Below are 25,238 nucleotides of genomic sequence, written 5' to 3' on the forward strand. Positions count from 1 at the left end.
TACATTCTTAGCAATTCATGGAGCTCACTCTAAATTAGACTGTTCTTAAATCAAAAGAATTGGAGTCTTATATTTTCTGATCACAAAAGGAGATGCCAACAACAAAAGACACTTTAGAAATTTTGTAACTTCTTAGAAACTGAACAAACTCTTTTAAATGAAGAGTAGGTTGATGCAGTCAGAAATAAAATAGCAATTTCTTGAAACAGATACAACTGAAAACACAGCCTACTGAAACTTGTGGGCTGCAGAAAACTAATAACCAGGAAGAAATTGTATAGCAGTGAGTGCCAACATCAAAAGAGGAAAGGTTTCAAATAAATAACCCAAAAAATGTATCCCAAGCACTTCAAGAAGAGGTGTCTAGGGCATGGCTCAGTGAGGACAATCATGTGCCACGAAAGCCTGAAGGAGAGAGCAAGACTCCCAAAGTATTCCCTGACCTCCATACATGCCCATACAAGTGGCAAATACACAATCACATTCTCTCTCTCTTTCCTCTCTCCACTGCCCCTCCCTCCTCTCGTTCTCAAACACATATCTGCACTACACAATAATGATAAAATAAATTAAAAAGGAAAAGCATGAACAAGACAAAAATTCAAAGATCAGAGCAAAATAAACAAGACACAAAATCACTACAAAAGATAAATGAAACAGAGTTGGCCCTTTAATAAAATTATAAGAAAATAAAAAAAAACCTTGAACTAGACTAGTCAGAAAAAAAATAGAACACCTATATAAATAAAATCAGAGACAAAAAACCACAAATAAATCTCATTTTCAATAGCTACAAAAATAAGTAAATAACATTGGAAGAAACCTGACCAAAGAATGGAAAGCCATTGTTATGAAAACACTGACCTTAGAAATTGAAGAGAGTAAGAAAAGGAAAAGTTTTCAATGTTCATGGATTGAAAGTATGTTATAAAATGCTCATATCACCCAAAGCAATCTACAGATTTAATGCAGTCAGTCCCCACCAAAATACTAATGACACTATTCACAGAACTGTTTTTTTAAATCCTTAAATTTTATGGAATCATACATTGAAAAACGGAATACAAGCTTGAGCAAACCAAATAAAGCTAGAGACATAATACTTGGTTTTGAGACAAACTACAGAGCCACAGTAACCAAGTCAGCATTATATTGGCATAGAAATAGACACGTAAGTCAAGAGAATACAACAGACATTCCAGAAATAAACCTATGCATCTATATCCAATGGCTTTAAAAAAAAAAAAAAGCACCAACAACAGACACTAGAAAAAGGCAACCCCCATAATAAATAATAATGCAGGCAACACTGTGTCCACATATATCAGCCAGACACTTGATCCCTAGTTAGGAGAAAGAGCAGATTTACCAGACTTTAGTCAAACATTCCCATCACATTGTCAAGGCGATATTTTGGTTATAGAAATGTAACAAGCTATTTAGCCTAATCCTGTTTCGATTCTGCTATCTTTAATAACTTCCTTGTTACATTTGTACAACTTTCTCTGTTTACTTTCTGTCCTGAAGGTGTTCACATAGACAGCCACCCTCATGCTTTGCAGTCAATCTCACAAGCTTGGTGAACTTTAGACCACGGGGATGATGAAACCCTGCTTGACACAGTGACAAGTTTAGAATTCTGTGCATACCAGGGTGACGGCTCTGGGAAACGGAACTCCTTGATCTCATCTTCAGACAGTTGTTTTTTTCCTATGCCACACTGTTGCATAAGCCTATCAAACCCCTATTATAGGATTAGCGTAAGATAATCCCAATATTTTCAAAGCTACTTACAGAATGACATCTTTGAAGCGCATGTGTCCGTTCACAATTAGGTAAGCACCAAACCGAAAACAGCCAGCATAGGAAAAATACATAAACGCTTGTGAGATACTAAAAGTGATGCCATAGATGTGTGCCTTCTGCACTGAATTTCTGAAAACAAATTATTTACTCAAAATTAATACTCATAGATATTATTCAGCTTCTCTTACCCCCTCCCCCCCATCTAGCTGAAAGAGCACAGCTTATTCTGGCCAACCTGGGCTAAACTCCTACCTTAAAAGATAATAGGTTAAGTAGGCAATTCAGTGGTTTTCCAACTTACACGATGAAATAGTCTCTATAGTGAAAAGTCGTTTTGAAAACTTTATGCGGTAAACAACACAAACACCTGATGGATGTTCAAATGATAACTGTTATTGTACTTTTTTTTAAATAATTCAGATATTTAAATCACATTATGAAATAATTGTGACAAAAATACCTAGGATGTCGATGTTAACAATAACATTTGACTTATCTCAGTACAACAATTCACATGTTATTATCATGGGTCCTGTAACAGCAGTCATGTGTTAAAACTCATTTCGGTTTCATAAAAGTTGGACAATTGATGTTTGTATAAATATACATCCAAGGTGAATCCTGCTAGCCCCATACACATTTTGCTTTACATTATTTCTAATTAGAATTGTTGCTATATTTTATTAAATTTCTAAAGCGGCCCTCAGTAATTTCCTTGCTTTCATATTAGGAGGTATTTGGGAAAGGAAATTCACTGTATTGATAATTTGGGTGGTGCCATGGTGTATATGTTGTGTTTACTTGTGAAGCATGACCATGGCATTACGCTGATTTGGTTGATGGAACCTCTGTACTGTGACCTTGGTGTTTTGCCGATTTGGACATTAACATGAATACTGTGACTACACTTAATCTTATAAAACCATTTTCAGTCTTCAACTTATGATCAAGTCAATAGTATTGTTTAGCTTTTCATACTTCGAAGTTCGAAATAGACCACATGGCAATGGGGAAGTAGTGCACACTTCAATTGGCCTACATACTACAGAAAACAGAGGTCTGGACATCTCCTCTGGAAAAACGCTTGCCCTGAGCCATCCAGCAATGACAGGGTTGTCATGCAGCTCTCAGTAAGCCTCGGCCCTCCGAGACCTAATCTTACTAGGCTCATAAGAGAAATGAATAACTGAGTCCTGGGAAAACTATCAGAGAAAGGTCACTAGCATTGTTCAGAGCAGAAATTTTTAACGCATCTAGGGAACAGTAGCACAGCCCTGGGAAGGCAGTACATAGGCAGCAATCTGTTTATTACCTGTAAGGCCCATGTAATTTTTCAACATACATTGACTCAAATTTTCCTTCTTGGGTCAAGGATACAACGGTCCGAATATTTTCTATTGCCTCTGTTGCAATCTATAACAGAAAGAGCTTCAGTAGAAATGGTGCATTTATAGCTGAAGTGCAAAGAATCTGTCAGATGTACTCTGAATGTTAAGTCAATGTGTCTTAGATTCCCTCAAATAAAGTCAAAAGATAGAATACATTCTTTAAGACGAGGTCTGTAACAAAACTGGCCTTGGGGTTGTGTACAGTCGAGCAGCTAAGTCTCTGGGTGCTCATGGAGGCTGACAACTGAGGACCAGAATGGGACAAATAGCCCTGCCCCCAGCAGTCATGTGACTTCAATCTCAGCCCTTTACTGACCTTGTTTTCTTTATAGGATAGGGTCTAGAAGACACGATTAAGCAATGGTTTCTAGGGGGGCCACTGGAAATGATGGTCATTTTCACCCTGGCACACCCCTTCTTAAACAAGCTGTCTACCCACAAGCAGAAAGGAGACTCCAACTGGAAATGATATGACGCTGCTTTATATTGCTATTTAAATGAAGGAAACATGCCCAATGCTGGTTAACCAAACTTGTTTTCCTGGAGCTGGGGGAAGTACCTGCTGAAAGGCCCCATGGCTTTAGAGGGGGAGGCCAGCATTTGGGGAGCAGATATGAATGCAGATGAGTGAGGAGTGAAACAGGTGCGCAGAGAGGCTGAAAGACAATACAGCCTGTGGGCCTAAGAGACAGCCAGCACACTGTTTCCTCCTTGCCTGTGCTTAAACTACATCCTTTGTCAAGCCACTTTAACCCAAGCCAACCAGAAAGTTTGTTGTTTTTAATTCTTATCGCCCAACTACCGCTTGTGTATTGTCTGTGGTTAGTGGTTGAGTCTAAATCATGTCAACACCAGGAGTATCAAAACTTAAACCTGGTGTTTTCATTTCATCCACGTTAACACTTGTATTTCAGCTTCCCTTTTTAAGTAGGTGAAAGATAATATTTTGCCTTAGGCTAAAAAAAAAATCTCTGTCTTTAAAAATATGTATGCATAACAGACAGTAGAAGCAGCCAAAATGTTGCCACATTGAGGGACACAGTTTCCTTTAGGCTCAGGAAAGCCCTGTGGGGTAGTATTGCTCCTGTTTTCACAGAAGAGGAAATAGGGTTACAGAGGTGGTTCCCCACAGGCCCGAAGCCTCAGAATGAACTCAGGGCATGAGGATTGCCAGGCCACCCGATGCCAAGTCTGCTCTTAGCCAATTGCACTGTGCTGCTCTGTCTATTTTGAGGTTTTGCAAGAGGAGAAACCAGCTGTAAACAAGTTTATCATCAACCCTTGATCTTCTGGTTGTGGATTAACTTTGGGGTCTAGCTCTGATATTACAGGCTCCTGAGATCAGTCAATGGGATCTAGTTGAGATGGTCATGGTATAAATTTGTAATCTGGATTACAGGGGACTGGCTGATGAAGCTAATTAGTAGGCTGTGCATATATTAATGCCATTTTACAGGATTGCATTACAAGTATAAATGTGATTGATGGCTATAATCTTGTTTGCCTTCCTCCTGCTGCTGCACAGAAGCAAATACACTTATTAATAAGCTCTCCTTGGAAAATTGAAACGAGACTGTCCCGATTTCTGATATATTTTATCCATTAATAAAAATTTGTACCCAAGTAAAAGAGCATTTTCTTTTGAACAAGGGATGGGGAGGAGATCACCCCTGTTTCCATTCCCTTCTTTGACCCCAGGAATATGAGGTCAAGGTGAAATGCATTTCAACAGTGTGGAAGATCTTTATGAAAAAGCTCTGTCTGGAAACTAGAAGTTTTACATGAGTGATCTCACTTTCAAGTTGCAGGCATTATCAATACAGTAAAACATTTTGTACAGGTTTGAACATGTTGTAGTAAAACAGTATAATGTGACAATTTGGGCAAGCCACGTCAACAAGCAGCACTTCTGTTAGCTAAAGCCCACTCAGCTCACCTTTCCAGCAGCTTCCAGATCTTTTTTATCTCTCTTGGCGTTTCCAGCCAACAGTTTCATTTCAACAATCCCTGAGACAGCAATGAGTGGAACAACTGATAACAGCAAAAGCGTCAGTTGCCAACCGTAGATAAATGATATAATAATACCAGTCCCGAGGTTGGCTGTGTTTTGTGCAATTAAAGCCAACCTGGTTCCTGTGGCCTGCAAGAGAAAAGAATAAGACAGCTGGGTGAAGTTCCAAAGCCATGGGTTCTAGGTTTAGGCTTCCTACTCAGAATGTGAAGGATTTCACTCTCTCAACAAACCCACAGCTTATGCCTAACTCACAAGGCTTGGCAGGTTTTTCTTTCATCCCTCAGCCCATGGGCTCACCTACTGTACAGATGAGCTGTGAGGACACACAACTTTCAAAATGGGAACAGAACCCCAACCTCAGTAATTTAAGTAGCCACTTGGTTCAATTGTTCAGGCAGAAATGAACACTCTCCTAAAAACCATGTTACGAAGTATTCACCTCCTATAAGACTTTTAATGACAAAACATACCATGGTTGAATTATTGTGCCCCTTCCCTACTCTTCTGTTATGAAATCAGTGAAGGTCACAGTGTGGAGACCTAAGCTGGCCAGAGAACAGCCTTCTCTGGAGATAGCTATTAGGTCAGGCTTGACTGTGTGACTTATGAGATACAATAACCGTTGTAGAAAGGGTTTTCCTTTGATGGATGGGGTAGATGTGTGTCCTTTCCCTACATGGAAAGTGAAGAAGCTTCTCTTTCTAATTGCTACTGGTTGCCAACCAGGAAATGAGCCTCATGAAGCCAACACCGAGGAGACAACTCACCACACAGGCAGAAGGAACGTGGGTATATGGTGCCATTTCTCAGGCAGCAGCTCAACCTACCCCAAAGTCTAAACTTTCCCTTGCTGTACAGGTTGGTTTCAGCTGCATGTTCTGATATTTACAACTGAAAACATCTGTTTAAAAATGTTTTTAGGGCCTTGTACACTCCGGGTTAGCTCTCCACCTAACCCCTAGCTGTAAGCATCTCGGTAGATGGAGCAACGTCATTGTTAGGAGACAGTTTTCTGGGTCCAGCCATCTCAGGAACAAGTTTCACTTTGCTAGCAGGGTCAAAAGTGAGCTCATATTCCCAGGCCCCAGAACCCAACACCTATCTTGTTTCTTCAGGTGTTTCATGTTTGTCTGTTAACCAGTAAAGGACGTGAAGAGGGCAGTTGCCATTATCCATTATCTAAGCTTAGGCATGGAAGTCATAATTACTAAATGCTTCTGGCTCACTCCTTTGTTCCCTTACCACTGTGAATTCTAGGATAAAGTCCAAGAGAGGATGTGACTGCAAAAAGCTGAGTCTAGGGTCCTGAAACCAGGTGACCTGGAAAGACCCAGTTGCCCTTTGCTTAACTCCTTGTGTTAAAATATGATTGGTCAATACAATAGCCCACCCCACTCTTGCACCCATCCTTTAAAAGTGTTGTACAATTTCCCTACAGGTTTGTGGTTCAGATCTCAAATGGGCCACCTCCCTGTGCACACAGAAAATAAAGCTTGCATTTTAAGCTCCTGTCTCCGAAGTGAATTTTCTCAGCTTCCACCTTGAACCCAACAGTCATGCTCAGCAAAGTGTACTGTACATACCCCTTGGACTTGCGCGGCATCTGTGGCAAGTCTTGTAGAAAGTGCGCCAGTACTGTTTCTGTGATCATCAAACCAGCTCATGTCCTATGGAATTAAACACACCTCTAACTCAGCTCACAGCTAAAACCAACAGAAGCAAAACGGTCTCTGAGTGCTTCAGTGAGGAGGAATAGCCATACTGCATGTGGGTATTGAAATTCAGGGGAGACTGTCTTCTGTACATAACCCCGAGCACCCCACTGCGGATACACTAGGCCACACGTCCTGACTGCGCCCCGTAATAGGAAGGGGTCTCTAGTCAGAGGGAAGGATCGGATTCCTATACTAGCTCCACCCAAGCCGAGGCTCCTGTGAGTGCTCTAGCTACCACATTGTCACAGCTTGTGCTGCAGACACCCGTGCCCCCTAGAGGGCCATCTCTCATTAAGAGACAGGCCTTTCTTATAAACTGTAAACAGGGAAATTAAATGTTGAGTTCCTTCTATGCTCTTGTTTTATTTTGCCTACACAAGAATTCTAAAAGCATGTCTTTGATTTGATACTAACTATAAATACTGCCAATATCTTTTACTTTCATATAGAGTTACTTCTCCCACATAGCAGGAGATTAAAAGGTCCTCAGAAGAACTCATCAATTCAGATGTGCTCAAAATATGGCCCCTGTGGGAACGGGGCTGCAAACAATTCAAGTAAAAGGCTCTCTTGAGGATCTTATCTTTAAATTATATATTCACATATTTCCCACACACCCTACCCAGGAACGTGACCTTACATAATAAATGAAGTTTCAATAAATTAACAGTTGAATTAATGGGAAAACAGAGTTCAAGGCAAAACATAACTCCGCTTGGAAAAACCTAGACAGAAGGTCAACTGTGGCACAATTACATGGATGCTACTAACCAAATTATCCTTTGAACAAAGGCACCCTACAGTCTCCAAAGACTGGCCATTGTCTGCAGAATCCAAAGAACAGACGCAAGTACTGGAAAAGCATTTGCTCATGAAGACAGATAGCTGCAGAGTAAGCCAGAGAGCTTTTGAAAAGCTGGCTCCCACTAAAACCTCGAGAAGTCAATTGGTGACTTCAGGACTAGGGCAACTTGTAGGGCAACTAGTCATTCTTTGCCTGGAAGTCATGGAGGGGAAATACGAGCACCGGCATGACAACAACAGCAGGCAGAGTCCTAAATCTATACACCAGGCATCACCGCCAATGCACTCACCTGCCTTAGCATTGCTTTAAAGGCCATGGACCGCAGCCTTGTGGTGAGGATCTCACCAGCTTTCCCAAATGTGAAGCCCTGGGGGAGAGAAAAGGGCTCAGGTTCCTTTTGATTCTCATTAGTGCCTGACACAACTACATAACATCCACAATGATTTTACTTTATCTGTGTGTTGATCGGCCACCCAAACAACAAAAGGCAGCCTAAAATGCAGGTGCTGCTAGGTCGATGGTGAGTGTTGGAACTGTAACACCATGAGTGAGAACTGTGTCTCGTTTTGGCTTCTCTCTCATTTCAGTAACTTTCAAGGGCAGGATCTCAATGACCAAGATACTGTATTGAACAAGAATATTTCTCTATGTTCCTAATACTTTTAATATAATAAAAACAAGAAACAAAATTCTATGCAAAGACACACTTTGGCTACTGTGCTGTAGAAAGAAAGAGGATGTCTTTCTTCTCAAACTCTTTATGAGCCCACAGGCACAGCTGCTCCTCGATTAGGCAACCATTAGGCTTTACTTCCTCTCCAAGACTCTTTGCCAGACAGTTTCCCTAAGGAGAGTTTCCCTCTCTTTGGCAATTGTGTCCAAGCTGGAGAGTAGCCCAGACGTCCAGAGCTGCCTTGCTTCTGGGTCATGTAGGACAGCTGGGCTCCAGGAACGCTGAGTGCTGGGGCAGGCTGTGTAGGGCACTTGTGGGTGTACGCTGCTCAAGTCCTCACTCAGCAGGGAATGGGTGTGTGGGATGCAGCTGCCCCAGAGTTTCCTTATCTAGGACTGGCCTGTCCTTACCTGCCTCTGCAGGAGGATTGCTGCATGCTGCCCCCACTGCGCCTACAGCTTCTAGAATTCCACTCCCTGATGAGTCTGGGCTTGCAGTTGCATCAGACCTCTGAGGAGCTACTAGCATGGCAATGCTTTCCAGATTTTTAAAAAAAAAAAAATGCATTTTACTGTTGTCTCTGGCTCCAGAGTGAAAAAGAAAAGAACATGCCAAGTGGCCAGTTACATTCTGCTGGCACTCCAGATGGTCTGTCATGCCACTGGACTGAACAGGCTTAGTGAAGTGGTAATTGGGTAGAAGAGGAAAAGCAGGCACCACATTCTTGTTCTTGTTTATTTGTTTGAGTCAGGACCTCACTGGGTAGTCCAAGCTAACTTGTGACCAATCCTTCTGCCCCAGCATCCTGAGTGCTAGGATTGTAGATATGCCCCACCCGCCTGGCTTTGACCAGCTTTTTCTGGCCAGGTCTATCATATATTAACGTAAATGTAAGTTTTTTCCAAGAGTTCATCCATTAGGTAGGAAAAAGTTTGAAGCTACTTGATATTGGGAGCCAGCTCCCAATATATATATGAATACAATATATGAATATAAATGTATGTTCTAATAGTTCATCAATTAGGAAAGAGAAAGTTCAAAGTTACTTGATATTGGGAAAAGTAACAACAAAGTAAATGTTATTTTACCATTTTGTTTTGTTTTCAGTTTGCAACCAAAGAGCCCAAGTCTTTCTCCATGGCCATGACCTTTTGCTAAAGATACACCTGTAATCTGCACGGTTTCAGTTTCCCGGTGAAGGAGTCTGCCTTTTATCGAGCCTTGTCCCTGTTGGGTCCCTAACTCATTTCTGTGTGAGGATTTGGAAGTCTGGTTAGGTCTTTATTAATTGCTCTGTTCACAGAGTTGAAGAGCAAACATCACTGCTTACCTGAAGGAAGAAGGTAAAGAAAGAAAGGACTCCAAGGCCCAACAAGAGCAGCGAGAACATGTTGCATTTTTGCTGCTTTACTTCGTCATCTCCGGGACCGAAGATCTACAAGAGAGCATTGAAACACCCACGTGAGTGGCTGGATCCACCTTGCTCGTTCCTACCCCAGACAACGGTTTGAGGGTCATATCTGTGGAAGTAGCTTTTTAATAGGTGGCTTTTCCAAATTTTGGTAAAATACAACTAGCATACAATTGACCATTTTTAACCCTCTTAAGTGTACAGTTCTCTGGCATTGGGTGTATGCATCTTGTCATATAGCTTCTCTTCTCCTTCACTGCCAGTATGTTGTCATGATCCCAATAGACAATTCCTTGTTTTCCCTCCTCATAGGCTCCAGAAACCTGCATGTGTGACTTTGGGGATTACAGGTCATAGCTGTGATATATCTTCCTCTGTCCCCAGCCCCAGCCCTCAACCTTCCTTTCCCGGAGCTTGCTCTCACCAGTTCTCTCTCCTCCATCACCATGCCCTGCTTTTAAAACACTTATTAGCACCCGACATGTTGTAAATCTGTATTTTTGTTTCTGTGTTGTATGTGTTACCCCAAAAGAACTTGACGTTTGTAGACACAGCTCAGTTTATTTTGTGAACTGTCTTTCTAGTGCCTGGATTAGAAAACAACAACAACAACAACAAAAAAAAACCCAATGTACCTGAAAGTTATGTATCTCTTGAATTGCAAGAAAGCTAAGAATTGTCTTACGCTGATATTTAATAAGATTCAAAGGGTCCATCCTAATTTTTCATTGTTTATGGTCTTAATATAGATCAATACCCAACATCATAAGACAAATGCATTTTAGCATGTTGGAAGATAATGTGTTCTTATACAACAAATCTCTCCAATAATGATAGAGGGTGATTAAAGTGTTTACACAGCCAGGAGTGGTGGCACACACCTGTAATCCCAGCACTAGGCAGGCAGAGACAAGCAGATTGATGTGAATTCAAGGCCAGCCCAGTCTACAAAGTGAGTCTAGGACAGCCAAGGCTACACAGAGAAACCCTGTCTCAAAAAAAAAAAGTGTTTGCACAGCATAAAGACAGACATTTTGAATAGCTTTGTACACATATCCCCCAATAGATTTAATGAATGGATAGTATGGATTTTCTTTCTTAGTTGCAGACTCCCACAGTCTGGGAAGAATTGCTAAAACACCATTTTTTGAAACTGTAGAACTGGGAAGATACTCTGAAATCCGCCCACATGGCTATCTATGTACTCTCAATCCTCAAACAGCCTCTCTATAAACAATTAAGAACAGCAACCTGACACGGGTTTCACCCAAGTGATAACAAGTAATTACAGAGACCTCCACTGATTTTATACTTTGTAAGTCCACTAATGTAACAGGATGCTTCAAAGGCTATTATCTTCTCTTATAATGAGTTTGACTTTAAAACAGAATCAAGGACTTTTGGCTTAGTTTAACCTGAAGTTACTTAACCCCAGGATTGGTGAGGCTGGGCCGAGCAGCCACTGTTGATGGACTGCTTCAATTCAGGGTGCCGTGGGATGTTTTTAAACTTACAGCTATCATCTCTGACAGGATGATGGAGAATGCCGGCTGGAGGGCCCCGTTGGCAATGGCACAGACTGTTCCCACCACAAAGTAGGGCCACTCTGTTTTATTCAGTTTTAAGACCTTCAGAAAAGACACTGGTGGTACATTTGCATCCTAGAACATACAAACAACAGAACAAATGGTGACATACCCATTCAGTGTTGCAGACACAGAGAAGGCATGACTATTAAATCTTTTGCAAACTAGATCCCCCCAAAAATGCCCTGTCCTTGACTAGAGAATGAAGGACAGTGCCTACTGATGACACAGGGCTGAACATGAACCTTACACGCACATGACTATTTCCATGGTGTGTCCAGCTGTTGTTCAGGCCTGGTCGGCAGGTTGTGAGGTATCAGGATCTAAGTTTTACCTCTGGACATGGACAGTGCTAGGTCTGTGTGATAGTCGTGGCTAGGCCATATGGGCTGAGCTGTAGTTTTCCCATCACAGTATAATCTCTAACAACGATGCTAGCAGCATCATACAAGGCAATAGACACAAACAGATGGGTCCACATCCTCCCAAATGTAAAACAGCATCATTATCTTTAATCAAAGGACATGAGCTTGACTGTGCAGTCCACAGTAAGGACCACATATTCTTCAAGGCCAAGGAAGTCAAGAGCAAAACTCTAAGGCAAAGACTTTACCAGAGTAAGAGACAACTTACAAGCTCATTAGTTTCTACATCAAGCCTGTTTTGATGTGGTCGTGAACTTTTAAGACTTTTCTTCGTAGAATTCCTAAATATGCGTGACTTCCAGCCATTTGGAACCATGCCTCCAGCAGTCTTTTCTTCACTTAGTTCAACTTCAAATTCTTCTGAGAGGATCTGACTTCCTGATGTCTGCATAAAAGGTAAGACATTAATGTGTATGTGAGTGTGAGTGTGCGTGTGTGTGTGTGTGTGTGTGTGTGTGTGTGTTTGTGCATGTGCATATGTGTGTGCATGTTTGTTTGTCCAAATGGGTACAGTCTCCAAGGTTTCTCACATGCCACCATGCTGCCTTGCTAATAATCATGTCGACGTGAAAACCAAAATGGATTTAAAATACCATTACTGTCCTTGTTTCTTTTCCGATTGCTGTGGTAAGTGAGCCTGACAAGGGCAACTTAAGGGAGAAAGAAGGGCTTTGATTGGTTAGCAATTCCCCCATTATAATTCATTCCAGCTTGAGGAAGCAGCTACAGTGCATTCACAGTCAAGAAGCAGAGAGCAACAACACAATGCCACTTCTGAGCCTGGGGTCCCCTGCCCAGGGAATGGTTCCACCCACCCACAGTTGAGATGGGTCCCCCCACATCATTAATGAACTCAAGATAATTCCCGTGGGCATGCCCCAGCTACCCACCTCCTGTGGGTGTAGATTCTGTCAAGGTGACAGCTAACATTACCCATTACAATTACATATATTTTTAAAGCAGAAATTGATAAAGAGGCTTTATATAAAACTGAATTATAAAACTTTATAACATTTCACTCTTTTGGGAATTTGAAAATTTTCAGTAACTATTTTGTGTCAGGTTCTTTAAAAAAAGAATAACAGCTCAGCCGGGCACAGTGGTGCACGCCTGTAATCCCAGCACTCAGGTAGGCAGAGGCAGGCAGATCTCTGTGAGATCGAGGGCAGCCTGATCTACAAAGCAAGTCCAGGACAGCCAAGGCTACACAGAGAAACCCTGTTTCAAAAAACCAAAATACAAACAAACAAACAAAAAACCCAAGACAAAACAAAAAAGAATAACAGCTCAAGGACATATGATCCAAAAAATGAATCCATCCTTTAAAAACCATCAGTGTCTTTCCAGTGTACTCAGACATTCATTTATTTTTTTTTCTTTTGGGGCTATATATGTAATATGCATAATATTTATAGTTATGTAATATGCATAATATTTATAGTTTTATTTGACATATATTACATATGTTTACTGAGCTCAGTGTGATACTTTGTGTGTGTATGTGTTCATGTGTGGGGTGCAAATGTATGTGTATCCAAGTGAACATATGATTAAGGGCCAAGTGACAACCTTAGATTTTGGTCCTCAGGTACTGTTCATCTTTTATGTCTTTCTTTTTTTTGAGAGAGAGAGGGTCTCTCATTGGTCTGGAGCTCATCAAGAAGGCTAGACTGGTTAACCAGAAGTTCCTAAGGACCCACCTGTCTTCCCCAGCACTGGACTGTATGCCATTATGCTCTTTTTCTTACCTAGAACAAACCAGGGCCTTATTTATGTAAGGCAACCATTATGACTACTGTTGAGTAATGGAAATAATAATGTTTCATGATGTGTGTCTTGATAAGCTACTGTCACTTTTTCAATGCGCAAATATGCTCACCATGACGGATAAGGGTAATTGGCATACTGGTCACCTCAAACATCATCATTTTTACTGGAAAGGTTCAACGTCCTCTCTCCTTGTGCTAGGGACATAGCCCCGGGGTAGAACATTTGCCCTGCATAAATAAGGCCCCGGTTTCAATCCTTACAGCTATTTTGAAGTACGCACCTCACCTACCCTGTGTGCTCTAGAGCATTAGTTCTTCCTGCCCTCTGCCTGCATGTCTGCCAATCGTCTTCTCCACCACTCCCAAACCTCTACAAACCATCCTTCTATCTTCTTCTGTAAGAGCAGCATCCTAGCTTGTACATTTTAGTGCCCGGTACTCATTTCTTAAACTTATAGCAAGGCTCAAAGTAGGGTTGCTCATCCCAATTCAGGACTGATGCTCAGCAGGCCGGGACTTGTCAGAAGACTTAGGGTAATGATGCGAGTAAGTTCATTTCTTTCTCAGCTTTTAAAATTGGTGCTTGTCCTAGCAGTGTTTAAACAGAAAATATAAAAACTGAAACAAGCTAAGTATTCATCCCTAGAGAAACTAAGTTATAAGCCAGCTTCTGGAGAAAGTAAGTTTTAAGAAACAATTTCTTCCTTATAACTATGGCTGAGCAACCGAAATACTAGTGTTTCATGATGTGTGTCTAGAATGTCAAAGAGGGAAATCTAAAACATACGTGTATAAACTTATCACAACGTCAAAGCAAATACATATACCCTGAAAGGATAGTGCACAGGTATGAAACAAACTAATATTTTTTTAGTGACTAGAGCAAACAATTTTCTAAAACCAACTTTTCACCTCCTAAAGCTATGAGTGTTGCCACTTGCTTTACCAGGTTTGTCCGCAAAGCATTTATAAGTCGTACCCCTCCCCTAACCACTGAGGACGTCTTTCTCCTTCCACTGGGATGGCCCTATAAGTTCAGACACATTCCCTAGACAATCAGTAGTCACTGATCTCATGCATACATTAACTGCGATTTTTGCATTTGCCTTTCTTCCCCTTCACCCTTCACTCTATTCCAGATTCTGAATTAAGACTTTATTTTTACCTAATTTAATGCCTCATCCTGGTCATGATTTCCCTGTGTGACATTAGCTGTAATCTATTATAATAATCTAGAGACTACCCTATCAGCAACCCGGACAACAGGGAAAACCACCCCTGACGTGACAATACCTGCATGTTAACAAGTTTGAAGTAGACCCCTTCCTTCTTCATCAGCTCGCTGTGGCTTCCTTGTTCCACAATGACTCCATCCTCAAACCCAGCGATGACATCTGCATTTCGGACTGTAGACAGTCTGTGAGCTATCACAATGGTGGTTCGTCCTTCTCTGGCCTGAAGAGGAAAAGGACAGATCTGTGGTGCAGTGGAATTATGGCACTAACACACTGGCAACCAGCAGGTAGAATTAAGCCTTGGGCGGTCGCTGCATGCAGACAGATGAGAGTGACACTCCATATTCCTGTGTGCTTAAAGAACAGGCACCACTCTTCTATAAAAGACAAAAGTTGCATCTGAGTTCCAGACAAGGCAGGTGGCCCACCCTTTCAATATGAGGACAGATTGTTCTAGAAGCCTCTGATGGTATCTGACACTCAGGAAAGTTAAAGATTTGACCTGGTAAGTATCTTTGTATTTGTCCCACGAGTTCTAGCTCTTATCTGTAGGGTGCACCAGAGACTCTGGCAGAAACATTTTAGGGAGGTCACTGTGAAAATGTAAATGTAGTTTTAAAAATCCAGATGTAATTGTCTTCTTGGAGGCTTACTGCTGAGCTCACCATGTCTAGTTCTTTCTGAACGCTAGCTGGCTGATTCAACTCAGGTGTTCCGGCTTAAACTCCTCGCCAAGGTGACTGATTCAATCTGGATTCTCTCAGATTCTCACTGAATTGCTCTGCTTGTCCTCAAACTAACTCTCTCAACCTGTTCTAATCATATAGCTTTGTCTTACTCTCTGGCTCCAAATGCCTCTGCTGACCTGCACTGAACTTGCATGCACTCACAAACAAGCTCAACTCCACTGCACTATACTCTCTACACTGACTCCCAACTGACTGACTGTGTCTCCCTGTGCTACTCTTCAGTAGCTTCTATTTTCTGTGCTGTTCTCATGAGAGTTGGGAATATCCTATCTCTGACTCATCCTGTGAAATAGTTCTCTGATTCATCACTTTGTCTGCCCCTCAATAGTCACTTTTGAACACGGCTGCCTCTACTACACACTAATTTTACCTTAAAGGTGTGTGTTAAGGTATGTCTGTATTCCAGTCAGAGAGATCAAGGGTATACAGCATGTTTGCATTCCAGCCGCACAGGTTTTTGGATGTAATCCGTTGCCAGAGCAACCATGTTACTAGATTAAAATTCCTCTCCATGAAGTGACAGCCTTCTCCCAAGCTTGATATTGACATGATTCCAATGTACTGAAAAGCTGCAGTGTAGATGTATGAGCATAGTTGAAATTAGGACTCAAAAATCCTCAGAATCTCTCTGGAGTGAGGCCAATACTGCCGCCTTTTAAACTCTGCCCCACATGGCTTTTATAGATGTTGAAATCAGATCATTCAGTGATATCACACATTGGCTTGATGGATCTAATGAACATTTAAACCCTGGATTATGCCCACTAAATTATTAATGTTATGTCAGTAACACTATTTGACCAACAATTCCCTAAGACTAATGCTTGATGCCATTAGACTAGTTATAACTTAGCCTAATCGAACTAAGTAACTAGGATATAAATAAAAATGAGAGGTTAGATTCATAATAACTAAAGAAGTAGGAACAATCTAAATGCTCATCAGCTCAAACTGGCTAACCAACTGGCCATACAATTGGAATGTCACTGAGATGCAAAGAAGTGAAGTTTGATGCCATTTACAACACTGATGAAACTTGGAACTTGTGTGCCACATGGGAAAAGACAGTGACAAAGGCCAGCAGGACGGCTCAGTAGGTAATGCTCGCTATGCCGGCTGATAGGCATTCGATGCCAGGAACCCTCATAAAGTTGGAAGGAGAGAACTGACTCCACAAAGTTGTCCTCTGACCTCCACACAAGTGCTACGGATGTACACCCACATACGTATCACGCACACACAACAACAACAGCCGGCACGGCAGCTAAAGTCCACACGCTGCATGTTCCACCTATATGAAACATCTACCCTCGGCAAAGCCTCAAAGACAGAAGAACTTAGCAGCTGCGAGAAGGAGTCAACAAGTTTCCTTTTGGGCAACGAACATTTTCTAGAGTCAGATCCTACTGGTTATTACACAAACAGATGAGTATACTAAATGCCATGAAAGAAGGCATTTTAAAATGGACATTTTTTTTCTTTTATTTTGTGTGGTGATTGTAATCCAGTTTCATTTTTTATTTAATTCTGAATTTCAAAGCTTTTAATAGGAGGGGATGGTCGTAATTGCCCTAAGGAGTAGGTACATTACTTTGACACAATTTAATGTATCATTAACAATTACATTTACAAATAATGATGGCATTAATGCCACAAAATAGGGTATTTTGAACCATTTTTAAACTAGACCACTATTTAGGTAGTCAGGGTTATTTGTGTGTGCACATATACATATAAATACATATATATTCCATAAATATGTATGAATACATATTATATACATACTATATATGCATATATATGTATTTCCACATATATTTGTATGTAAGTATTTGTCTTTTTACTGATTTAATAGAATTAATAAATCCATAAAAAATAACTTAAAATTTAGAATAAAGTACAGTACACCAAAGAAAAGAACACTATGCCAACACTAAAAATTATTATAAAAATACTTAAAATTGTAAATTTTTAAAATTAATTTTTTCACATATTTTAGCATAAGTGCTTTCACCAAACAAAACCCATGTACAAGACTACCACAGAGGGCCTCTGAAAATCTCTATCCAGTAGGGTATCAAAGCAGATGCTGAGACTCATAGCCAAACTTGGGCAGAGTGCAGGGAATCTTATAAAAGGGGGGAGATAAAAGACCTGTAGGGGACAGAAGCTCCACAAGGACCATAACAGAACCAAAAATCTGGGCACAGGGATCTTTTCTGAGACTAATACTCCAACCAAGGACCATGCATGGAGATAATCTAGAACCCCTTGCACAGATATAGCCCGTGGAAGCTCAGTATCCAAGTGAATTTCCTAGCAAAAGGAACAGGGGCTGTCTCTGACATGAACTCAGTGTCTGGCTCTTTGATCATTTCCCCCTGAGGTAGGGAGCAGCTTTACCAGGCCACAGAGGAAGACAATGCAGCCAGTCCTGATGAGACCTGATAGGCTAGGGTCAGATTGAAGAGGAGGAGGTCCTCCCCTATCAGTGGGCTAGGGGAGGAGCATGGGAGAGGAAGAGGAAGGGAGGGTAGGATTGGGAAGGGACGAGGGAGGGGCTACAGCTGGAATACAAAAATGAATAAATTGTAATTAATAAAAAATAAATTAATTATAAAAAGAAAGAAAGAAAAAAAACTAGATGGTTCCTCCCACAAACCTGGATTCATTGAACCATGGGGGAAGCAGAGGTCACTGACCTCTCTCTCTAAAGATAATGCAATAGGCCAGGAGAAATCAATAAATCCCAAGAGATGACCTCATTTGCTCTATGGGTCTTATTTCTCAATCTAGATTCCCAAAAAACTGGCAAATTTTTACAAAACATTCCAACTTGGTGACTGCCCTCTACCCTGCATGTTTATCCCTCCCGGTACTGACCTTATCCAGAGCAGCCTGTACCTCAGCTTCACTTTCAGTGTCCAAGGCTGAAGTGGCCTCGTCCAGCAAGAGGATCTTGGGATTGCGGACCAGCGCACGTGCAATGGCGATTCTCTGTTTCTGTCCCCCACTGAGCTGCGCCCCTCTCTCGCCAACCAGGGTGTCAAATTTCTAAACAGAGAACCCAGAAAAGCTCTTGGAACATATTCATCCATTCAGTTTTGCAGTGGGGGCCTGAGTATGCCAGGCGAGCCCTCAACCCCTGAGCTATGTGTCAGCCTTCTTAAATTATTTTAAATAGGAAAAGTGTAGGGAGTTTTGTGGAAATGAAGACCGTCGAAGCTTTGGCTCTCGTAGTGTATCATAAATTATAATAAACAAAAACTGAATCGTAATTATTACCAGCACATATCCTGTACGTTTTTATATCATTTACATACAGAATACGGTCTGCAACCGTGACCTGAATAACGTAAGGGACTTACTCAGCAAGGCTGAACAACGCTGTTACCCAAACGTTAGCTCACGCTGTGAAGCAGGAGCTCAAGTCCCCCGTGTTTCAGCTCTGGGCTTAAGGGAGGTTTTTACCTGTGGGAGTTTCATGATGAACTCATAAGCATTGGCCTCCTTGACGGCTTTCTCAATCTCGTCCATGGTCACGTTCCCACGGCCATAGCGGATGTTTTCAGCGATCGTGGTGGCAAACAGCACAGGTTCCTGGCTCACCACGCCAATGATTTCCCGCAGATACCTCACGTTAAGGTTCCGGATATCCTGCCCATCAATGCTAATCTGAAAGCAAGAAAGATTTCCTAGTCAGTATATACTAGCACTGACTTCATTCAGAAGTTAGAGATAGCAATTAAACAGTAATATGCAGGAATAAAATGAAGCCTCCGTCCTTTGCCCTGAACTATCTGTTAGAGCCTGGTAGGATCGTGGGGGCAGGGTATACAAGTAAGAAAATGACTGCTCGCTCCTCTCCCAGAATCCACCACAGTCCATCATTTCAGCTGACCATTTTCAAGAATACTGTGTAAATCTGTATTTATCCTCCCTTTTAAAAATTATTTAAGAATTTTATACATTGATCCACCCACCCTCTTGCCCCAACTCCCCCCAGACCCACCGCCTTTCCACTTGCACCAACTCTGTGTCCTCATTTAAAACACCCGTGGAGTCTAACTTGTGTTGACTGCATACTCTTGGATGTAATCATCCAGTGGAGTGTGGAAGACCTACCAGGCACGTAAAGAAAAAAAAAAAAGCTCTGCATTTATTCTCACACAGTTATTTGCCTGTTCCTATCCTCTAACAAGCACAGTTGTTTTCATAGATTCGCATCGCTTTCTTAAAGACTAAACTGTCAAGTGATGTAGGAGGGACTGGGGGTAGTGCCATTCCCTGAGAAGGTGGTCCCGGGCTGCAGAATGTAGCTGAGCATGATCCAGAGAGAGAGGTAGCAAGCAAGCTCCCTCCATGACTTCTGTTCCGCGCTCCCCCATGAGTTTCTGTCCTGGCTCAACGATGGACCGTAACCACTAAGTATAATCAACTAAATCCTTTCTTCCCCTAAGTTGCCTTTGGTTACAGTGCCTGTCAAGGCACCAGAAACAAAGCTAAGACCCTTTGTAAAGTTGTGTTTGACAGTTGTTGACTAATGTTTAGATATCAGGAAACTGAATGTCCTTTAGCTAGGACAACTGAAGAATATCAACTGTGAGTTGGTGGTGTTAACTTAGGATTGCAATAATTCTGATCATTGTTCTCTATATAAGAGAATATCCTTCTTAGAAAATATATTTTGAAGCATATGGATGTTTATAATATATACACAAAGAAGGAGAATAAAGCAAGTGGGTCAAAATAAAAATAAATAGTAGGCCTAAGTGAAGGGTATGGGTGTTCTCTACAAAAAGAGAACATTCTGACATGCTCTTCTTGCCTACCATGTTCCTTTAGAAGACTCTGATTTCTCTATGCTTTGCCACTTTTTTAGATGTCCTAAAGCTAAAGAAAACAACCATTTTGCTGGATTTAATTGCTGTTTTAAGATATCTGTGAAATTTGTTTGGTCAAATCAAACTCACTGGGAGCAATCCCCTGAGTCTTCAGCTGACAGGAGGGCCCTCTCTAGCGCCTGTTGTTTTCAAGGCTTTTATTGAAGGCATTTTTCCTCCTGCCCATGTTTCGTCCAGATGCATTGCAATATTACATGGTCTTGCCAAAATCAGACTCACATCCAGATTTGTTCTCAGGAAAACATTTTCTAAGAGGCTCTTTCTGCCCAGCTTCCCGTGTTGGGGAACCCGGCTCCTCCCACTCACCGTGCCCTCTGTGGGGTCATAGAGCCTCTGCAGCAGCTGGACAGTGGTGCTTTTCCCGCAGCCGCTGTTGCCAACCAGGGCCACCGTCTGTCCGCTCTGCACCTTCAGGTTGAGCCCCTTCAAGATCTGCAGGGAGAAGCGGGGGGGAGAGCACGTTTTACAAAACTCCCCAAGAAAGGAATAATTCAATTCTCTTCAGACTTTGAAGAAAAAGTATCAATTAAGAGCTTTACTCCAGTAGAACATAGTGCATAGAAATCAAAGGGATCAGACTTTATTGAGACGATTAGAGATCGGCGTAAGCTAGGAATCGAGTGTCGCTGACAGTACCTTGATATTAGGTCGAGATGGATAGGAAAAGTGAACATCACTGAACTCCAAATTTCCTTTGATGCTGTCTGGTTTGTGTCCTCTCTCTGAAAAACTGTCAATTTTAGGATTCTAAATAAAACAAAATTCAATGACCATTTTATCAAAGAATGAACAATTTTATTTTTAAGGAATAGGGTTCATCAAATCCTAAAAATAGAACCTGGAGTAGCATAATCTCCTTCATGTGAGCAGACACACAGTAAAGATGTGGGGTGTATGTATGTGTGTGTGTATGTGTTTGTGTGGGCACGTGTGTGTATGCATGTGTGTGCATACAAGTGTGATTTACTGAAAGGTTTTTTTTTTTCTGAAAATGCATAGGGGATATTAATTTTATTTTATGCAACAACTTCAAGTGTTTGCTGTATATTCGCATATTTTCTAAATGGTCAGTTATGCATATTTATATAAATACCAAAAACATATTAGATACATGCAGGAATTTCTGCCTTGAGTGAAATTTACTTCTTCCTAAGCAATAAGTAGAATGGGTCAAGAAGACAAATTAAATGATGAGCAAAGTATTATTTAGGAACCATGCAAACTGAATACATTTTGAATTCAGAATTAGATCTAATTCTCTAATTTCAGTTACCAACTTCAAATTTTACTATGTGAACGCAATGACATATTTCCGCATGTAAAAATATTTTTTATTTTCAATGTAGTCAGCTCAGTTTATTCGATATAGTCAATTGAAGGTCAGTGAGAAGAGCAAACCTCACAGCAAAGCTCACTTTTAATTTGGTCCTATACAAAAATTTATCTCTACACACACTATACAGAAATCATAATACTTTCCATCTGGCTATAATACAGAAAGGAAATAAACAAGGAAAAGAAGCATCTCTTGCAATTTTCTATTTTTTGGCAGTTGCTAACATGTGCTTCCTATTTACTCAAGTACTTAATTTCACTCCTTCTCAAGTCTCTGATAGGGTTGAAGACCAGATAGTCATAGTATTATAATTAGTTCAATTGCTTAGGGGTTAAAAATATGTTTTATGCCTAGATAGATTTTTTTTAGGTTGATGGATACAAACTATAAAAATAACTTAGGTATATTGATAGAAAAGATATTCTCTTCAAGATTGTCAAATACATTAGACTAGACATTATGAATATATATATACATATATATATATCTTTCCTATTGGTTTTATAATTGTTCCACAGTTATTCTTAATGTAAAAAATGGCCTCTCTATTTAGACAGAAAAGGGGAACTGTTGGAGGTTGGTCTGATGTATGTTACTAGCCTCAAGCTCTGGGTACATCTATGTGAATTGTGTAAAGCTAACTGATTGGCTAATTAGACGGGTTATATCTGGGCAGGGCAAAATAGGGTAGGTATGGTTAAGGTTCCTGGGCTTTTGGGTTGACAAGAGAATTACTGGAGACAGATGGATGAAAAGAGAGGAGGAAGGAGGATGCCATGATGGGTTAGTGTGGAGAATAAAACCACACGGGCAAGGAGGAAGAACTCTGAGGGTGGTGTGGATGGAGAAAACCCCCAGATGAAGAATAAAAGCAAGTGTTTACAAGACTGTGGATAGAAGATAGTCTAGATGAGGATGATTTAGGAAGACAGCATTGGATGGGGGCTGAGAGGTGAACGGTAAGGTAGAAATATCTTCCCAGTCTAAGGTAAATAAGGCAATTATAAAATCTAAGAGATGTCGGTGTCTTATTATCTGTGATAGCGGGTTAGATAAGACCACCATGATAATCTTAGGGCTAATGATAAACATTAAATAGCCCAATAGCCATTTTTTTTAATTTACTACAACAGGGCTATTATATTGCCAGATAAACTTGTAGAGCCCTTTCATTTCATTCGTTACTATAAACAGTTGTTACAGTTTATCTTACCAAATAACTTAACACACTTGATTCAAAACGTGTGACCTACAGCCATATTCAGTCAGCAACACCGCATGACCCCCTTCGCTTTCAGATAATCAAAGACTTACGTTATCAATAATGTCAAAGATCACATAAGCTGCTCCTCTCGCATTGGCAAAAGCGTCAATACAGGGTGCAGCCTGCCCCACACTGAAAGCCCCAATGAGGATGGAGAAGAAGACCTGAGCGGAAGAGCATGAGGAACAATTAGGAACAGAACAATTATCATCTGACTTGGAGGTCACTTGAAAAGTAACGTAGGAAGGAGCAAATTTAGGATTTGTTAAACAGTAACTTTTCTTTCTTATTGAGAAACAGTATTTGTACATCTTTATGGGGCACCTGTGGTAGTTTGATGCATGTATGCGCTTATATAGTTAATGTGATAAGCACTTCTATCACATTGTAAAACTACCTCAGTAAAGAGCAAAGTTTATTAAATTAATAAAGCATTTCATTACCCTAAGTGTGCTTTCTCAGCATCTAAGGTAAGTTTTGTTTAGTCTGCCAGACTATTTGTTGCTTTTTCCCCTGACCATATAGTTACTACTCATAAAGACTCCTGAAGCCCATTTCATCAGCTCTGAAGCCGATGCTACCAAATTATTTTCCCATTAGTGTTACATTCAGTTCTTTATCATTTTCTCTGACTCTGCACAGAATCGCACAAAATGTTCAATAGGAAACATGACAGATTTTGGCTCCATTGGGTTTTCCTTTAAAGGGCTATTAGAGATTTATACAGTCATATGAACAAAATTTTATATAACATATTTAACACTTCACTTTATATTTTAAAAGTAGGTTTCTTCCTGTAGCCCGAGATGGACTGGACCTCATTATATGGCCCATGCTGGCCCAGAACTTACAGCAAGCTTGCTCTTCTCCAGCCCCAGGTCCCTGTGTGCTGGGATTAAAAGTATACATGAGCATTCCTGGTCAGTTGACCCTTTTACAGAACTTGAAATTTTTCTGGCTATTCTATTCTGCAGCACACAAAACAACACATTTCACGTCTTTTTCATTGGAAAATAAACTGATATATAAATCCAAGAATATAGTTTCAGGAAACCATGTCTTAAGCCATATTTTTAAAGAGATATAGAAGATAAATTACTCCTTTCTCTTCAAGCAAAACTTCTACATATGTAAAACTTCTACATATATGCTTATGTTCTCTGAAACAACGGTGGTGTACATGTTTACAAAATGCAATACCTTCAATTTTCTAGCTCTTTTCGTCGGTATACATATGAACCAGAAAGAAAAAAATTCTCCACCAAAGTAGATGTTGAGATGTTAATGCCCAAGTCCCAAACCTTTGTGTAGGGGGCATACCAGATTAAGGGCAAAGTCAAGATGGCATCTCCCTTATTTATAAAGTGTCAAGAGGAAGTGAAAGAATGTGGTAAACTGCCACAATGCCAGCCAGAGAAGAGAGGGAAATGAGGAGTCTCAGCTGTTACTGTCACTGCCAAGCTTTGGTGACACCTGGTAAGGCAACCCTAGGCCACATCATAAGGCCCAAGTTTTCATATGGAGAAAATCCAAGGACCAGATTATATTTAGCATTTCTGTTTTAAAAGGAGCAAGTGTAAGTTTTGAAACTTTTCTGTTTTAAATGACTTGTACTGACCAAACTCAACATGGAAAGGCGGTCACAAAATGTCACGAGTTTATAGAAAAGATTACCAAAGATCTACATATTATGACCTCAGTTTGAGAAGAGAAAAACATGGATTCTTAGACTGTAAGTAATTTACATTTTTAAAGTTTTTACTTTCAATCTTTAGTATAATTAGAATATGTTAGTTTCAGAATAATGTCATGAGGGTATCTTCATTTTCGCATATTTTCAACAGGTGGATAAGGGTAATTCTTATATGTACTGTTTATATAACTGTTTTCCATTTTTATTTCCCTTTGTATGTGTGTGTCTTTCCCCAGTGGTCAAGTCCCATGCTATTATCCTGCCCCCACTTGCCACTAAGACTTGACTTAATTCGTACTTGCCACCGCCTGACTTTGGCTCCTTGTACCTACGGCAGGTCTCACAACCTTCAGTAACTCCAGCTCCAGGGAACTTTACACTCCTAGCCTACACAATCACCTTCACTCATACCCCTACACACACACACACACACACACACACACACACACACACACACACACACAC

General features: G+C 40.8%; 1 protein-coding gene across 5 annotated transcripts in view; it reads right to left on the reverse strand.

Moving 5' to 3' along the window:
• The window catches only part of Abcb4 (ATP binding cassette subfamily B member 4), a 56,408-nt gene that overhangs the window by 12,185 nt on the left and 18,985 nt on the right, over window positions 1-25,238 (reverse strand). For all 5 annotated transcript variants that reach the window (XM_055612746.1, XM_055612747.1, XM_055612749.1 and 2 more), the window contains 14 exons: window positions 23,131-23,244; window positions 21,117-21,227; window positions 20,787-20,912; window positions 19,048-19,251; window positions 18,460-18,630; window positions 14,886-15,047; window positions 12,032-12,208; window positions 11,327-11,473; window positions 9,732-9,836; window positions 8,018-8,095; window positions 6,792-6,875; window positions 5,131-5,334; window positions 3,119-3,219; window positions 1,795-1,935 (listed from right to left, as the gene is read on the reverse strand). In XM_055612746.1, coding sequence (XP_055468721.1) covers window positions 1,795-1,935; window positions 3,119-3,219; window positions 5,131-5,334; window positions 6,792-6,875; window positions 8,018-8,095; window positions 9,732-9,836; window positions 11,327-11,473; window positions 12,032-12,208; window positions 14,886-15,047; window positions 18,460-18,630; window positions 19,048-19,251; window positions 20,787-20,912; window positions 21,117-21,227; window positions 23,131-23,244 — 1,925 coding nt within the window. The remainder of the gene's footprint in view (window positions 1-1,794; window positions 1,936-3,118; window positions 3,220-5,130; window positions 5,335-6,791; window positions 6,876-8,017; window positions 8,096-9,731; window positions 9,837-11,326; window positions 11,474-12,031; window positions 12,209-14,885; window positions 15,048-18,459; window positions 18,631-19,047; window positions 19,252-20,786; window positions 20,913-21,116; window positions 21,228-23,130; window positions 23,245-25,238) is intronic.

This window comes from Psammomys obesus, unplaced genomic scaffold (assembly GCF_907164565.1).
Source record: "Psammomys obesus unplaced genomic scaffold, mPsaObe1.curated_primary_1811, whole genome shotgun sequence".
In the NCBI taxonomy this organism is placed as follows: domain Eukaryota; kingdom Metazoa; phylum Chordata; class Mammalia; order Rodentia; family Muridae; genus Psammomys; species Psammomys obesus.